The sequence below is a fragment of the Carya illinoinensis genome, chromosome 10 (genome assembly GCF_018687715.1).
Source record: "Carya illinoinensis cultivar Pawnee chromosome 10, C.illinoinensisPawnee_v1, whole genome shotgun sequence".
In the NCBI taxonomy this organism is placed as follows: Eukaryota; Viridiplantae; Streptophyta; class Magnoliopsida; order Fagales; family Juglandaceae; genus Carya; species Carya illinoinensis.
Window position 1 is genome coordinate 3520965 of NC_056761.1, and position 12117 is coordinate 3533081.

Sequence of the window (12117 nt, forward strand, 5' to 3'; positions counted from 1 at the left end):
GCCACCTCTCCCCACGAAATTATCTTCATTTACACTTTCCATTAAAAGAATATCAAACCCTCTCTCTCGGATAGCTTTTAGGAGGTCTTTTGTACACCCATTTCGAAGCTTTTGTAAGTGTTTTATCATAAAGTCTCCTTCATATAAGTTGTTCCTTTTTTAGTCTAGTTTACATAGATATCTTATTTGCCCCATTTGAAGATCATTTGGTCAGTCAAATATTGTGTAAACTATAAAAAGGTCATTCTGGGAGATGAACTGGAGAATATGTTATAGTTTGGAGTTTTTGACCAAGCTAATGGATAGATATTGGTCCGAAATTTTTATGGAGTATTGTTAACATGTATATATGACTATTGGTTGAGGATTTTTGCATGATTAAAGGTTTTGATGAAAGATTTTCTTAGATTTAAAAACTTATAAACTGGAAGAGGAAAAACAGTTTCTGTTTTGAGAAAGTTTAACTCTTTGGTGGTCTAAACCTATTCTAATGACTTTGATAATTTTATTGGAGGATCCTAAACATCTTATATAAATGCTATATTATTATTTTGAAGATATTTGATGTTAGTTTCAAAGATATGAAATTTTATGCAAAGAGATATTCAGATAAGCCAAAGTGTGGATATTCTTGGCTAAATTTATGTTTTGGTTAATTTCTAACCATGTGATCTTGAATTAGAAGCTTGTATATGTTTTAGGATATCTTTTTAAACCATGTAATGGTTTGGTTTGAAGATCATATATTTATAAGTCATAGATCAAGAGATTTATCAAAACTAGTTGAGGAAAAAGTTTCTGTTTTTGGACTAAGTGTAAAACCAAAAACTCCAAATCTTATTTTGTGATTTTGGTGACTTTAGTTTGATGATTTAAAGCATGGTTGATGTTAGGATGATATTATGAATATATTAGAAGTAAGATTTGATTTTTGAAATTCTTGGAGATGTTTTGATTTAAGGTCAAAACTTGTGATTCAAGTGCTTGGATCTTTTTACAAAAAAGTTTGGTGTTGATTATTAGTTTTTTCTAAATGGATGTTTTAAGTATGGTTTTGAACTTAGGATTGGAAGATGTTTGTTACAAAATTTTGGTTTAAGCATGAGTTTTGAAGTTGGAAGGAATTGCAACAAAAATAAAGGGAAATGGCCTATGGATGTTTCGACCATAGTGTGTTCTTCATAGTTGTGTTTTGTTTTAAATTTTTCTGAGTTGATATTTAAATTTAGGACAAAATTTACATGAGAAATGTAAATTTTGGAAACTTTTGGAGTTAGTATGCAAAATCCTTAAGTTATGGGTAAAACGGTCATTTTCCCACATGTAGAGAGTAAAATAAAAATTTTACTCTTTAAGTTAGTATTTTTCATATTTCAAATTTTTAGTAATTTAGTTCTAACTTTTAGAATCACTAATTACAGTTCCTCGTGATCGCACTTGAAGTTTTATAAGAAACGCGGAGATCGAGGTAAGTTAGCTTTTAACTTACTAGCAGTCTACTGTGTATGTGTGCTAAGTAAAGGAACTACAGTGTATGTATGTATGTTATCATATATGTCATGTCATGTCAAGTTATCACGTAATTGTCTATTATACAGAATTTATTCTGTCATAAATTTTTATCTGTTACATAATATATTCTGTTATGTATTAATGTACCTTACAAGTACGTCATGCTAAGTATGCCATCTATTACATGTATGTCAAGTCATGTAATATTCACTGTTACAAGTATGTCATGTTAAATATGTTGTCTATTATATGTTATGCAATGTTACGAAATATTTCTATCTCAAGTTGGTCATGTATTTCAAGTTATGTTCAAATCACGTTATGTTACGTCAGGGCTCCAGTCCTTTCGTATTCCAGTCACGTTTCATCTTGATTACTTATGTATGGGGTCACAACAATTGTGACGCATACACTACGTGAGACACAGCAATTGTGTCACGTAGAATACATGGGGCCACAACAACTGTGGAGTATGTATTTAAGCAGTTAAAGAATAAGTTTGTGTAGAATACATGGGGCCACAACAACTGTGGAGTATGTATTTATACGTATAATACATGGGGCCACAACAACTGTGGAGTATGTATTTTTCATGTTAAGTCAAGTTTGCGTAGAATACATGGGCCACAACAACTGTGGAGTATGTATTTACACGTAGAATACATGGGGCCACAACAACTGTGGAGTATGTATTTTTCATGTTAAGTCAAGTTTGTGTAGAATACATGGGGCCACAACAACTGTGGAGTATGTATTTATACGTATAATACATGGGGCCACAACAACTGTGGAGTATGTATTTTTCATGTTAAGTCAAGTTTGCGTAGAATACATGGGGCCACAACAATTGTGGAATATGTATTTACACGTAAAATACATGGGGCCACAACAACTGTGGAGTATGTATTTTTCATGTTAATTCAAGTTTCAAAGCAAGTTCATGCTAAGTCAAGTTTCAGATCAAGTTCATGTCAAGTCAAGTTCAGTTCATGTTTCAATTTAAGTTATGTCAATTATGCTATGTTGTACTCCAAATTATGCTTTAATTACTTATGAATTTGATTATGCATTTATGCTTTTACTGTCATCCATGCATCATTTGCTTGTGTGAAAGTTTTTTGTTAACTTACTGAGCTTTGTAATCAAATCTCACTTTGGTAGTCCCAACTACCATTCCTCCCGAATGGTAGATCTTGTTACAGGACCTGAAGGAGAATCAGGAGCTGATCAACTAGACACAGTTGACTAAGTGACGGTGCGACATAAATGTTGATATAGTAATTAACGTAAATTACTATTTGTACGATTGAGTTGCATCTCTACTACTTTTTGGATCATAACCATTTTGGACTAGTGTTGTGATCTTAGTTGTTCAATGGATTTTTATGTATGAAGTATGTTTTAAGCATTTGGGATATTTTCAATTTGGTACATAGTATTGCTAAAGAAAAAATTTATCCGCTGCGAATATTGCATATTGTTAGATGCATGTTAGGAATATTGCATCTTATATGTCATGAACGGGGGCAGGTAACCTTGTGTTGCATGTCTCGACGCTTCAAATGTCCGTCCGATCCCAAACGGAATTTAGGGGCGTCACAGGAGGTCCCAGAAGTGACCACAAAAAAGGAAAAATAATAGATATACACTGTACCACCAGAAATGGTTCAACTTAGAGAATGACAAAGGTCCTCAAAATAAATTTGTAAAGAAATATGAAGATGGATGCCATAGATGTGGTATGACTGGACATTGGTCTCATACCTGTCGTACAGCTAAGCACTTGGTTGACTTATACCAATCTTCTATAAAAGAAAAAACAAAGAAATTTGAAACAAACTTTGCTGAACCATCATATGCTTTAGATTCTATAGATGGAGAAGATATTACAAGCCTTGATGTTTCTGATTTCTTTGAGGATTCTAGTGGTAAAGTTAATTATGGAAGTGTTTCTTTTTAATTAATGTATTTCCTTCATATTATTGTAAAATATTTTTATTCTACAATGTTTTGTAGTAATGAAAGTTTTATATATTTTGTAGAATCATGAGTCTTATTGATGAACTTTCTATCTCCGAGATGAATAATAAAGATGTATGTCTGGCTGACAGTGCTACAACTCACATAATTCTTAAGGATAAAAAATATTTTCAAAATCTAACATTGAGTAAAGCCTATGTTCATACCATTTCCGGTTCATCGAATCTAATTGAAGGCTCCAGAAGAGCTTATATGGTGTTGCCTAATGGCACCAAATTTTGTATTGATGATGCTCTATTTTCTTCACAATCCAGAAGAAATTTATTGAGTTTTAAAGATATACGTCGTAATGGTTGTCATATTGAAACCATTAACGAAGACAAGAAAGAGCATCTTCTCATTACTAAAATAATTTCGAACCAGAAGCTCGTATTAGAAAAACTGTCTGCCCTCTCATCTGGATTGTATCATACAGAAATGAGAACAATTGAATCACATGTTGTAATGCACCAGAAGTGCATTGATCCCAAAATATTTATGATTTGGCATGATCGCCTTGGACATCCGGGATCAATAATGATGAGACGAATAATTGATAATTCGTATGGGCATCCCCTAAAGAATCAGAAGATTATCTTACCCAATGAATATCCATGCTCTACATGTTCTCAAGGTAAATTAATTATCAAACCATCTATCTCAAAGGTTGTTTTTTAATCTCCATCTTTTTTATAAAGGATTCATGGAGATATATATGGGCCTATTCAACCATCAAGTGGACCGTTCAGATATTTTATGGTTTTAATTGATGCATCAAGTCGATGGTCACATATTTGTCTACTTTCCACTAGAAATGCTGCATTTACTAAACTTCTTGCACAAATAATTAAGCTACGAGCACAATTCCCTGACTATCCAATTAAAACTATTCGATTGGATAATGTAGGAGAATTTACATCTCAAGCTTTTGATAATTATTGCATGTCAATAGGAATAGATGTTGAACATCAAGTTGCCCACATACACACTCAAAATGGTTTAGCTGAATCAATGATTAAAAGGCTTCAGCTAATCGCTAGACCTTTACTCATGAAATCAAATCTTCATATTTCTGCTTGGGGACATGCTATAATTCATGCAGCATCATTAATTCGAGTTAGACCATCAGCATATCACAAATATTCACCATTACAGCTTGCATTTGGTCAGCAACCAAATATTTCTCATCTTCGTATTTTTAGATGTACTGTATATGTTCCAATTGCACCTCCACAACGTACAAAGATGGGCCCTCAACGTAGACTTGGGATATATGTTGGGTTTGATTCTGCATCTATCAGATACCTTGAGCCTCTTACAGGGGATATGTTTAAGGCACGTTTTGAGGATTGTCATTTTGACGAATCCATTTTTCCAATATTGGGTAATAAGAAGTCGGTACCTGAAGCACGACAGGAAATTACTTGGAAAAATAAAGCTCTTTTCCAATTTGATCCTCGTACAAAAGAATGTAATCTAGAGGTTCAAAAGATTATTCATTTGTAAAATGTTGCAAACCAATTACCGGATGTATTTACTGACACTAAAGGTGTGGTAAAATCATATATTCCTGCTGTTAATGTTCCAGCAAGGACTGCAGTCCCTAAGGACAAGTTGCCAAAATAGCAATAGGCGAGTCTAAGATACCCCTGAAGCGTAGACGGCCTATTGGTGCTAAGGACAAAATTCCTCGGAAGAGGAAAATACAAAATGAATTTGGTACTCCTAAAGAGTCCATACCAACACAGGCCATAAGAGTAATTGATGCTCATGAAGAGAGTAAATCTCCTGAGAAAGAACCTCCTGAAGAAGTATTTCATGAAATGTCTTCCCTTCAAGAGGGACAAGTACCTGAAAATAACGAGATCTCGATACATTTCATGAGTACAGGAGAAATTTTGAATAGAAATAAAACTGTTGTCGACAACATATTTTCATATAAAATGGCTCTTGACATTACAAGAAGTAATGAAGAAATTGAGCCAAGAACTGTCGAAAAATGTCGACGTAGAGATGACTGGCCAAAATGGAAATCAGCTATTGAAGCTGAATTAAACTCGCTAGCAAAGCGAGAGGTCTTTGGACCAATTATACAAATACCAAAGGGTGTAATGCCCGTTGGATATAAATGGGTATTTATACGTAAGCGTAATGAAAGCAATGAAATTGTGCGATATAAAGCACGACTTGTTGCACAAGATTTCCTGCAAAAACCGGGGATTGATTATGAGGAAACATACTCTCCTGTTATGGATGCAATCACATTCAGATATTTGATCAGTTTGGCAGTTATAAAAAAATTGAATATGCAATTGATGGATGTGGTCACTGCATATTTATATGGATCATTAGATCATGACATATATATGAAAATCCCTGAAGGATATAAAATGTCTGAAGCTTCTAATCTGAATACATCCAGAAGTATGTATTCTATTAAGCTTTAAAGATCTTTATATGGGTTAAAGCAATCCGGACGCATGTGGTATAAACGCCTTAGCGAATATCTATTGAAAGAAAGATTTAAGAATAATCCAATATGTCCATGTGTTTTTATTAAGAAATCAGACTCCGGATTTGTTATTATTGCGGTTTATGTTGATGATCTAAATCTTGTTGGAACTTCTGAAGAGATCAGAAGAACCGCTACATATTTAAAGAATGAATTTGAAATGAAGGATCTTGGCAAAACAAAATTTTGTCTCGGCCTGCAGCTCGAGCATTTGCCAAATGGAATTCTCATTCATCAGTCAAATTATACAGAAAAAGTCTTGAAACACTTTTACATGGACAAAGCTCATCCCTTGAGTACTCCAATGGTTGTTCGATCACTTGATGTGCAGAAGGATCCATTTCGTTTTTGTGAAGACAATGAAGAAATTCTTGGTTCTGAAATACCTTATCTCAGTGCAATTGGAGCCCTGATGTATCTTGCAAATTGCACTCGGCCTGATATTGCATTTTCAGTTAATTTACTTGCAAGATATAGTTCCACACCAACTCGAAGACATTGGAATGACATTAAACATATCCTTCGATACCTTCGAGGTACGGTTGATATAAGATTATTTTATCAACATGGTTCGAGTCCACAATTAGTTGGATATGCAGATGCAGGTTATCTTTCAGATCCACATAGAGGTAGATCTCAAATTGGATATGTATTTACTTATGGAAATTCTGCTATATCATGGAGATCTGTCAAACAAATACTATATGCTACATCTTCAAATCACTCAAAGATCATTGCAATTCATGAAGCAAGTCGAGAATGTATTTGGCTAATATCAATGATCCAACATATTCAAGAAAAGTGTGGTCTTCCAGTGATTAATGATAGTCCAACAATTTTATACGAAGATAATGCTGCTTGTATTACTCAAATTAGAGGAGGATATATCAAAGGTGATAGAACCAAACATATTTCACCTAAATTCTTTTATACTCATGAATTTCAAGAGAAATGTGAAATTAAAATCAAGCAGATACGATCAAGTGATAATCTGGCAGATTTATTCACAAAAGCATTACCAACTGCAACATTTAAGAAGATTGTGCAGAATATTGGAATGCGGAGACTTGAAGACCTTTTATCATGCACTTTTCAGGGGGAGTAATGTCTTGAAGATTTATACTGATTGTACTCTTTTTCCTTCGCTAAGGTTTTTTTCTACTGGGTTTTCCTTTGCAAGGTTTTAATGAGGCAATCTTAAAGCATTTTACGGTACACATGAATATTGTACTCTTTTTCCTTCGCTATTAGTTTTTTCCCACAGGGTTTTTTCTTGGCAATGTTTTAACGAGACATATTCATTATATGTGGTCATCCAAAGGGGGAGTGTTGTAAAATAACATTGTTGTAAAATAAATTATATGACTACCTTGAGTTAGTCGTCAAATGCATAATACATAGTGCTAGCATAGTACTAGCATAGTGAATTGGCCGACATATGCATAGTGAATAGTGTTAGCATAGTGCAGCATAGTAAGCTAGCATAATTCCCTTTGTACGCCTATATATATCGTCGAATTTTTTAAGAAATTCATAAATTTCATAACTTTTCTGAACTCTATCTCTCTCTCCTTTCGATAGTTTTATAACAGTTTGTAAATTATTATAAAATTTCATAATAATTAGAATAGCTTTTCGACCCCGAGTCTCCGGACACATCCATTTGTATTTTCCTTATCTCGTAGAAAGTCGAAGCGTAGGATGGCGAGGCTGACTCCTATCTTGCGAAAGGGTCGGAAAGCTCTTCCAGATTTGGACTTGCTCAAGGTCTTGCAGTCTGAGATCGCACACGAGCACTCCTTCAATCGCTTTCAGGTTCTATATCTCCTTCTACCCTCCCCGCTTTTCCTGTTAAGATTTTCGATTATTTCTTTTGCTTCGATTGTATCGTTATTGAAATGAATCTCGCGCTATTCATAGCTCAGCCTTCACTATCCATTTATTGAAATGAGTATCGCGCTATTCGAGCATTAGATGTGTGAAAGGTAAATGGGATTTATTAGAGATGCAAAAACGTCTTGTGCATGTGAAAAAAAGGTTCTTGAAACTTCCAGCCTCTTGAATGTCTGAATTTAAGAGATCTGAAATTTATTTGTTTGTTTTGGTGGTGGTGGTTGAGGGAGTGGGTGCATGAACTTTTCTTGTGAAGAAAATGACTCTCTATGTGAGCTCAAGTCAACAAACCTCTGTGCCTATTATTATAGGAAGGATAGGGCATCCTGTCCTGGCGTCCCACTCCGTTCCTAGATAGGGAACGAAGCTGATAAAAACAGAAAGCTGTTTTTCTCCATCGCAATATGTTTCTTATCTTGCAATTTAAAAATATTTGGGAATGTATTGACTTGTGTGCCTAGCCTTGTAAAATTAAGAGGATTCGACCCATCTTAACTTGTATGTGTGTTGATATGTAAACAGAATAACCAAAGTGGTTCCTTAGGGAATTTTTTGGTGGAATGGGATTCGCCCCAATCCCAAGATGTGGTTTTGCGGAAAACATGCGAGTCAGGGGAAGAGGTTGCTGTATCAGCTGTGCTTGGTCCAGCGACATATGGAAAAGAGAGTGCGTTCCCAAGGGAAGTTTTGATGAAAGTATGTTTAAAAAAGCCTGGCTTGAGCTCAATGTTGCAGTTTGATTGTGGAGTTTCTTACAGAGGCAATGATGTATCTGAGTTTGACATCCATAATGCCAACTATATCCCATCATCAATTCGTGTCAACTCTTCCCTCTACAGAGGCCCATTATTCAGGTGAAGTTTTGTAGTCATATGTGTGTACTAGTTATCAACCTTTACATATCCTTGGGGTAAAAGACTTTGCTTGCTTGACGATGGTATTGCTTGTAATCCTTCAAATCCACATAATCATGTGAGGCATGGTCTTTGGTCTAAATAGATAACATAAACAGCAACCACCAGATATAGTTGATTTGATGTGTCCAATTATCGTTTGAAGAGGAGAGAGTCCTGTTAAGAGAGTTGCATTACAGGTTTTGCTCTGAGCTGGTTTCTCTTAAGCAGACTACTAACTAAGATAGTGATGTGTTTTCACTTAGTAACCAAGATCCACCTGTAAGATTGATTGGTACTGTTGATTGGACTCTTTTAAATAGAATACCACTCGTGTCTACTTGGATTATGCCCGTCTTAATATCAATAAAATATCTTCTTACTCGTAATAAAAAATAAAAAATAGAATACCATGCATGTTTCCAGGAGGAAGCCTTGAGGTTAAACTCACTAATGATCCATCTGTTTCACAAAAAAGTAGATAAATAATAATAATTTTTTCTTTTATATTTTTGTCTGCATTTTCCTCACCCCTTACTTCATAGATGTGAGTTCCTCACCCTGAGTGTTAGCCAATAGCCATAGTGGAGCTGTATCATGGTTATACTGATCTAGATTAGCTCACATAGGTGTTAATTTGGTCCTTTATTAGGGATTCTGCTTGGTGTTAACTTCTTTTTATATTTCATGGATGGATCTCTATTTTTAGGAGCTGGGTTTTGGGATTATTGTAACCCCATGCCCCCTTTGTATATGTTAGTTATTCGCCATAAGGGAGAGTTAACAATAAAATAAAATTGGGGTACCGTCCTCTTCCTGAAAAAAAAAAAAAAAAAAAAAAAAAAAAAAGGATCTCTATTTTTAGATCATAGCCTACCTCATGGTTTTTCTCACAAAAGGTGCCACCCAAGTATAGTGGATGCATACAAGAGAGTCGCCAATTTAGAAGGAGAAATAGACTCCTCATAGTGAGAGTGCTATTTTGCACTTTGTTTCCTGGTTTCCTGAGCGCTCATGTTGGTTTTCTTGGTACTCATCTGAAGATTTTGTGATCCATACATTTCCAGCATAGTGCTGCACATTGACAAGATATAAGAATAATGGAAAGGGATGGTAAGGACAACCTAAAAACTCATATTTTGCTCAATTTTTAGTAAAGTTTGGAACATGAATGATGAAGACTGCTGTTATATCTCTTCTAGTTTAACCTTATAAGTGAGGATTCTCTATCTCAAGGAAATTCTGATTTTATTTTTTCTATTCAAATCCTACTTATTTTTGTTTTCAAATGCCTAAGCGCACATGCTATTTGTTCACATCAAATCCACCATGTTAATTTTTTAGTTTTTTTTTTTTTTTTTACCTCTTTGTTCTGGATTCTTTGTATTGTTTTCATCTATGTTATCATTCTTTCTTTTATGTCTATTTGCAGTTCTTTGGACCCTCAATTACAAGATGCTCTCAAGGAGTACTTAGTATCTAGGGGAATTGGAGAAAACCTAACCAACTTTCTCTTGCTTCACCTACATAAAAAGGAGCAAGTCCAATATGTGAACTGGTTACACAAACTCGAATCATCGGTAGCAAAAACCAAGTGACAACCAGTGGCAGATTTAACTCATACATACTTAATTCTTTCTCATCAATACCAAATCCATCATGTTGTATGCAAAATTGTCATTTAATATTGCATGCAGTTTGGACTCAACCGCAATAATCAGCGGGGATATTATTGTAGTTTTTCTCCTAGTTACAGTCTGGGTTCTCATTTTGATAACCTGGATGCGATCAATTGGAATAATTTCAAGATTGAAGGTGATGGCAATTAGTTTGTAGCTATCGGAATTGTTATGGTTTTTGCTGTTTTTACAGCTTGAGCACAAGTGAATTGACTTGGATAAACTGATAAAATTGGCTGCATAGCTGCAACTTTTTAGGGGCAATCCTTTCATGAAATATAAATATTCCACTGGTTCCAAACTCTGCTCCAGTAGGGGTTGGAGGTGCAGCATAATGCAAGAAAAAAACGAATGCATCAATGCAATGACAAAGGTTTTGACTGGGTCCATCGAACAAGTAAATCATTTGAAGGCATTGAAATATAACTACACATTTCAACTCTCACTAGAAGGCCTGTAACTGTAATAGAGACTGGGATTTGGGGTTTGGTTCTCCGGTGGCCTTTTCCTTGGGTTACCCGATAAAAGACATTGAATTGAGATCCCAATATGAGGGAGGCTCTCTTCTCGCTTTCAAATCCAAATGGGTGCACATTTTCGACCTTTGTGCAGCCGAACCTTGCAATTTCTCTCTCTTCAGCCTCATCCAAATGCTCCTCAAGCCGCTTACGGTTTAATCGTAAAGATTGAAGAACCATAGTCGTCCTATAGATATCTCGTGAAATCATATAATATCTATCTATTGCGTCATGTTAGGGAGCATCCATTTGACAACCATCAATAAAAATAAAAATGAACAAAACTTGTTTTTTTTTAAATTTTTTTTTTTTTTAATTTCTTATGTGAAAAAGACTTTTTCATTGAATTTTCACATTAAAAAAATCAGGAATTTGAAAAAGAAAAAGGAAAAAAAGGTTTTTTCATCAATGTTTGTCTAATAAGGTGCTAAGTAACACTTTTTCTATTCATTGTGACTTGTGAGAATTTGAGCTCCCCGGTCCTCAACTTTCTAGACTCGCAAAAGTTCTTAATTTTCTGGAATTTCTGGTTGGAAAGTTAATCTATAATTCAATGATTTGGATAGGGAGAAGAAAAAGATTTTTATCCAGGTAACTAGAGATGGGAGAAGAAAAAAGATTTCTACATATGACTTGGTTGTTGGAGGTATCGCACACTTGTCAATTGGGGATCAAGTTCCAGCAGATGGGATTTAGATATCAGGATACAGCTTGTTGACTGATGAACTAAGTTTGTTAGGTAAGAGGGAGCCAATGAATGTATATGAGGAGAAACCTTTTACACTGACAATTCTAAACTTCTTTGTCACTGCAGTGTATTGAAGCTATTGAAGTAATTGACTCTACTAAAGTATCTGATTCTACTCTACAAGCTATTAAAATAGCTGACTCTACACATCTTAGCCTTCTATTGTTGATTATGTGACTTTAATTGTAATTGTGTCAAATCTCACTAATTATAATATACTTATATGTAAATGTATACACAACCTTATAAATAAGATAAGAGACTAACTCTCACAGAGAGTGAAAGTGATTCACAAGAAACCTGTGTAAAGCTATCATTTTTCTATTTGGTATCAGAGCCACTG

General features: G+C 34.7%; 1 protein-coding gene across 1 annotated transcript; it reads left to right on the forward strand.

Annotated features, from left to right (window-relative positions):
* Positions 1-7677: 7677 nt before the first annotated feature.
* On the forward strand, positions 7678-10654 carry LOC122278141 (mitochondrial acidic protein mam33). The gene is made up of 3 exons (XM_043088242.1): positions 7678-7858; positions 8459-8790; positions 10262-10654. Exons 1-3 carry the CDS (start codon positions 7745-7747, stop codon positions 10425-10427), a joined length of 612 nt encoding a protein of 203 aa, XP_042944176.1. The 5' UTR covers positions 7678-7744; the 3' UTR covers positions 10428-10654.
* Positions 10655-12117: the final 1463 nt, after the last annotated feature.